This window comes from Trachypithecus francoisi, unplaced genomic scaffold (assembly GCF_009764315.1).
Source record: "Trachypithecus francoisi isolate TF-2019V2 unplaced genomic scaffold, Tfra_2.0 Lachesis_group21, whole genome shotgun sequence".
Taxonomy (NCBI): domain Eukaryota; kingdom Metazoa; phylum Chordata; class Mammalia; order Primates; family Cercopithecidae; genus Trachypithecus; species Trachypithecus francoisi.
The window spans coordinates 40,776,756-40,782,859 of NW_022681467.1; the positions used below are offsets into that span (position 1 = coordinate 40,776,756).

A 6,104-nucleotide genomic window follows, 5' to 3' on the forward strand; every position below is an offset into this window, starting at 1 on the left:
CTGGGCAAGAGAATGAGACTCTGTCTCAAAAAACAAAAAAACGTAGACTGAGTACAGGCTTCAGGCTCAGTCTTGGCAGGTGGCTGTTGCTAGCTAGAGTTTAATAACACTATTTAATATCATTTAATCTGACATGATTTACTTTAATGGAACTGAGCTGTTTCCATTGTATTTGTTTTTGTAATTCCATTTGTGGCAATTGATCTCATTTATAGTAGTGATATCAATTTTCTTTTGAAATGAATTTATTTATACACAAAAGTGAGTCATTTAAAGAAAACGTTAAGTAAATGGTGGCACAGGCAGCATGCAGGTCATTGTGGTGCTATTTTGTAGTTATGGTGAAAATCATGAAAGAGGTAAATGACTGATGTTTGGAAAGCTCTGCTAGAATATTCATTCTGGGTGGTTGGGTTGCCTGAGGGAGAGGTCAGGGTCTGCCTGAATTGGGCATTCTTGGTGGAGGAAGCAGCATGTACGGATTGGTGTGAATGTGTTGGAAAGGGTGGGAAGCTCATATGGCAGTGGTGGGGTGATACAGAGGCCTTCCTCCGAGCTCAGGCTATGGACTTTGACTCCCAGGGGGAGAATCCAGGGGCGGATGCGTTGCAGGGAAGTGACAGCAGACCAGTGTTTATCAGAAGGCTGGAACCACCGCTAGTAGAGATAGTGCTGTCCGGTGGGCAGGGCCCCAGGCCTCCCATCGTGAACTCTTTCCGTTGGTCCCCAGCTTAGGTGCAGAGCCACGGATCCTAAATCAGAATTAGCCTGAGGAGGGAGAAAGAAAGGGTTAATTCCTTCCCATAATAGAGCTCTGGTTTCTGGCCTTGGTCTCCCATCCATGCCCCACCAGCTCAGCTCTGGTGGCCACCAAGGCTGGACTCCTCCGCCCCCTTCGAAAGGGCAAACTGAAGCCTGGAGCAGTTTAGGGCTGTTGTCCAGGTGCCACAGCAAGCTCAAGAAGAGAACCAAGGACTTCCAGGTCCTCTGTTATCCTAGCAGGACTCCCCCAGCCCTTATCCAATTCCCCAATCCTAGCCACGGGAGGCCCTGACTTCTGGGGAGGCATCCTGTTAAGCTTGCAGCAGTGAAGAAAGTATTAGAGCTGGGGCTCGGAGAGGGAAGGCACCTGCCCCGGGCGCCCAGGAGCCACACCTCTGGCAGGATCTCGGCAATCCCGGCCACAGGCGCTGTGGCAGCATCGTTTTTTGCCCGAGCAGTCTGAGTCCTTGTGACACAGGTGGTTCATGGGGCTGAGGCAGCGCAGTTGGTCCTGTGGGCAGCTGCCCGGCTTCACTGCAACACAGGAACTGGGTGAGCTCTGCCTGTGCCCACCGGCCCTGGAGCTTGGGGCTTGGGTGGTCAGCAAGGTGGAGAGGGGCATTTACCAGAGACCCTGGGGACGCACTGGCGGAAGCAAGCTCTGTAGCAGCACTTCCTGGTCAAGGGACACTGGCTGTCTTCCACGCACTGGTCAGGCACCGATAGGAGGCACGGCCCATCATCTGCTGGGCAGCCTCCCCATTTCTCTGTAAGAGAATCTCTCAATATTGCAGCTGGAGGAAGCTCACGGTTATGTAATAAGCGCTGACCTGGGAATGACAAGATCTGAATTCTCCATCCCTTGCTTCTTGCCTGTCTTCTGGTTAGTTTGTTGTTGTTGTTGTTGTTGTTTGTTTGTTTCTAATGACTCCAAGCCTCAGTTTTCTGGCTGTGAAATGGGAATCTGGGCTAGTTTGAGACTCAGATGGCACAAATGATAGGGGAAAATGAAGCCCAACATCTCCACTGTGGCCAATAAGGCCATGCCTGGTCTGGGCCCTGCCCATCTCTCTAGCCTCATCCTCTACTGTCTTTCCACTCAGTGGCTCCAGATCTGCTCCAAGCCAGCTCTCTTCGCAGGGTTCTGGCTCTGGCTGCATCCTTTGCCTGGTGCACTTCTCCTGTACTCCATTTGCCTGGGCAGCTCATTAGGACTCAGCAGAAACATCACATCCTCAGAAGACTCTACTTCTCTGACCCTACATTAACTAGGTCAGCCCCCACCCCCAACACACACACACACACACACACACACACACCACACACACACACACACACACACTCAGTTCTTTCCTCCAGAGTTTGTGACGCTGCATCTATTTGTCTGTGTCTCTCACTTGGCTGGAGGTTATGACAGTAGACACCCTGCTAGCTTTGCTCACCATTGGTCCATATCACAGTACTTGGTGCACAACAGTAGGGGCTCAGTGACTTGGAAAGAAAGGGTTTTGAAGTGAGGCCCAGCATCGCACATGCGTCAGCAGCGGCCAGCCTGGTGCACTGTCACAGCCACAGCTGGCCACATCTGCACTATTGCGTTCACCACTGTTGCAAATGGCATGGTTTCGAGGATCAGGCATTAACTCTGTCTCTCAGGTGTTCTTCTGAATGGCTGTAGAGTGTTCTGTCCCAGAGCTTACCTAACCACTCTTCTTGCTGGGATTTTGGGCCATGTTCAGATTTCATGCATAAAGCTGGAAATCAGTATCTTCCTCCATGTAGAGGAGGAAATCAAGGCCTGAAAGGGGCAGTGACTTGCCCAGACCCACATGGGCTGGAGTTAGGCCTCCCAGGGCCCGGCTCCCTCTGACCTCTGTGAGTCTCCATCCACCCTGAGCTGTAGGCATGGAGCCTTTAACCCAGACCTTCAGTTAAATCCAGCATCAGAGAAAATGTTCAAGAGCTCCGAGGGGCAGCTGGATCTGGTGCGGTGACTTTATCTCTGTGTCCGCCACTCCCCCTCAGCCCCCTGCCTGGGTGCTGGCTGCACACATAAGTAGGCACCTTGCTCACATCCTACCTGCTCTAAGTCAACCTCAGTTGTCAGAGCGGGTTGGTTTAAATTGAATTGCTGCCCCCTGCTGGAGAAAGAAAGGTTTGGCCTGGGGAGGGGGGAAAAGTGTGGGTTTGGGGTGGTGGGAGTGATGTGAGGGCTCCTGGGAAACAGTCTGAGGTCCAAGGTTTAGCCCTGAATTCACCAGTCCAAGCCAAAGGTGCTCAGGCCTCAAAGAGTGGGCCAGACGGAGCTGCCTGCACTCAAAGCCAGTGGAGCCAGCTGGGTCAGGCCGGTAGAGTTTCTGTACCGGGGGCCTGGAGCTGAACCTTGGGGAATGGCAGATAGGGAGAGGACATGACAGCTGGCATTTCCAGTGGAAGAACTGTGATAGCTGCAATGTGGAGGTGGGGATAAAAGCCTGGCGTGTGCAGAGCTGGTGTGAGAGGCTCTAGGTGGTCACACTCACTTTGTTTGCCTGCCTTTCCTAACAGTCCCTCCAAACGAGGTTCTTCACTCACAGATGTGTACATCGAGACAGTCACACACACAGATGGTCATCCGGATGCATCCACCATGGGTGTGTAGACTTAGAGAGCAAAAGAATTGTATCCAAACATGGTGAAATATATACACTTGTACACACAGACGATACACACACTGTCAAATACACAAGCACATTTAGATCTAGACACACAATTAGCTACAGGCTTAACAACAGGAAATTGCAGATAGTCAACTGTTTACAAAAGTAGCAGTTTTACATGGTTCAACTTAATACACACATATATACATATGGACATCCATCAGATAGTTATACATATGCAATATATTTATAAACACATATAAAAACAGGCAGTCACATATGTACATATGAGCTGGAACATAATCACTGTAAATACACAAGCATACTGTCATATACACACGCCTACCCACATAGATACATACACAGACACTCAGACACACACACTTGTGTATATAAATATATAGCATATGTGTGTGAACAGAGAGACATATATACGCATACACAGTCATATACACAGAGTCATATGCACAGGGCTACACAGACACGTATATTTTCCCAATACCACATAACCGCTGACAGCATTTAATTAGGCACTCGCTGTTTATCAGGGACTATGCCAGACTCTTTGTATCAGAGGCACCCAGACGTTTGAGTGAGAAGGGGCGGAATGGGGAGCTCTTATAAACAGAGGTGGCTGGGCTTCCACAGGTAACAAACTGAGACTTCCCTTCCCTTGGCCTCGTCACCTTCCTCCATTGTCTGAAATTCTACCAGCAGCCAGGCAGATGTCTCATGGGAGAGAAACCAGTGGGGGACAAGCTGTGGTGAACTGGGGGAGAGACAAGCGTGTCACACCTGCCCATGCAGAGTGGCCCTGCGCAGGCTCGGTTTCTGCTGTGCCAGCTCTTTGCCTCTGAGCAGCCAGGTTGAATACTGGGGTGTGCTCCCTGGGAACACAAGGACTCCCCCAAATCACCCACTTATGCTGTGCTTACTGTGTGCCAGGCCCTTATTCCTCGAGACACCGCTTACTCCTGAGAGAGAGGCATGGGACTTCATTTTACATGGAGTAAGTCTCCAGACCTGTCCTGCTGCCTTCCGGGAGTGCCCTGTATGGAGGTCCTAATAAACTCACACACTTGCCAATCTGGCCTTGTCCAAGTAATTCTTTGGTCTCTCGGCTCCTTCCTAGGTTGGGGGTGCATTCTTCTGTACAGTCCTGGGGTTTTGCTGTAACAGTTGGTAAGGTGAATCTCTCTGATTTCAAATACCTGCATTCAAATGCCACGTTTGGCACTAACTCAGAGTCAGTCTTTGATCTTGTTAAGGGCTTTCCCACTATGCCTCAGTTTTCCTCATCTGCAAAATGGGGATAAAAATAGTCCTGTCCTCACAGCATCACATTGAGGAGTTACGTGGTGATGGTGCATGAATCACAGCCAACACAGGATCCAGCCTTGGAGCTCACCAGTGTACTTCCTTCCTCAGCCTGTCCCCATTACTGTCCCCTTTCTTAAAGGCAGGGCCAGGGTTGCACAGGTGAATGTAGGTTAGAGTGTTCCAACCCCAGAAGAGGATGGAGGTGGAGGCCTCACCCAGAGCAGGAGTCACCTGTCTAGTCACTCAGCGGCCCTCCCTCACCTGTCAGCAGGCCAGCCCCAGCCTTGTCAGGGGTGGGAATGGGGACAGCAGGTTGGGGGCGATGAGAGCTAGAGACAGAGCTTCCTCCCCACAAAGCCCAGATTCCAGAAACCACACTCTCTCCTCAATTCCCAAGTCCTTTCCACAGATGGGACGGTGGACCCACCGACCCAGTCACACCACAGACCAGCAGGTGCAGACAGGGTCCCTCCCCATACCTGGAGGCACAGAGACACACATGGACACACATGGACAGGCACCAAGCTCAGACGTGTGCATGCAGCCATTCCTAAGTGTACGTGTGCAGACAGAGCTTTGCACAGACAGGCGGGCACAAAGACACACGTCTACACAGAGACAGGCACATGCATTCCCCGCCCCGCCACCCCTGACACATAGACAGGCACAGACAAGCACCGAGAAACTGGCAGAAAAGACACGCACAGATACCAGCACAGGCAGGTGGACACAAAGGTACACAAATAAAAACACAGGCTTCTGAAAGCACTAAGAATCAGGCATCCACACATACATACACGCACGCATGCACACACACGCACACACACCCCACACATGGAATTACCTGCCTTCTCCCAAACCCTTATTCTCCCTAGAGAAGTAGGGACAATCTGGTCCCCAGAGCAGAGGGATTTCCCGCACTCACCTCCCTTCTTCCTGCCAAAGACAGCAGGCAGCTGACTCCCCACAGCCAGGAGGGCCCCCAGGAGGAGGAGGCTCTGGATCCTCATATTTCTGCTGCCGGTTCAGGGCCCAGGGCCCCCCAGATTAACACCTGCAGCCTCAGGGAAGCCAGAGAAATTTAGTCAGGAGAGGAAAGAGAGGGTGTGTGGAGTGACACCATGCTTGCTTCATCTTGGCCCCACCCCCTGAGGGCCCGAGGCCTCAGCGCAAGGGATGCTGTCACAATAGCTGAAGATAGGGTGATGGCACATTCTGCATGTGGGGGACTCAGATCCAGTCTTGCCTGTATCGGTGACTTGGGCTGCGATCTTGGGCAAGTCTTGTCTCTCTCTGAGCCTCAGTTTTTTCATCTGTTTACAGGGTGAAGGTTGTTGAGTCAGATACTTGCTTTCCTGGCTCTCAAAGATGTTGAAACCCTAG

General features: G+C 51.4%; 1 protein-coding gene across 1 annotated transcript; it reads right to left on the reverse strand.

Moving 5' to 3' along the window:
* Positions 1 to 232: 232 nt before the first annotated feature.
* Positions 233 to 5,855, reverse strand: WFDC5 (WAP four-disulfide core domain 5). The gene is made up of 4 exons (XM_033186526.1): positions 5,647 to 5,855; positions 1,389 to 1,529; positions 1,156 to 1,296; positions 233 to 768 (listed from the first exon to the last, which is right to left on the reverse strand). The coding sequence occupies exons 1-4, from the start codon at positions 5,729 to 5,731 to the stop codon at positions 764 to 766; spliced, it is 372 nt and encodes a 123-aa protein (XP_033042417.1). The 5' UTR covers positions 5,732 to 5,855; the 3' UTR covers positions 233 to 763.
* Positions 5,856 to 6,104: the final 249 nt, after the last annotated feature.

What these genes read in the sequence shown, in the direction of transcription:
- WFDC5 (XM_033186526.1), bottom strand. Translation starts at nt 5,731, where the DNA reads ATGAGGATCCAGAGCCTCCTCCTCCTGGGGGCCCTCCTGGCTGTGGGG. An exon ending in CTTTGGCAGGAAGAAGGGAG is followed by an intron (nt 1,530 to 5,646) that starts GTGAGTGCGGGA and finishes ATTCTCTTACAG; the next exon opens with AGAAATGGGGAGGCTGCCCA. An exon ending in GTGCGTCCCCAGGGTCTCTG is followed by an intron (nt 1,297 to 1,388) that starts GTAAATGCCCCT and finishes CCTGTGTTGCAG; the next exon opens with TGAAGCCGGGCAGCTGCCCA.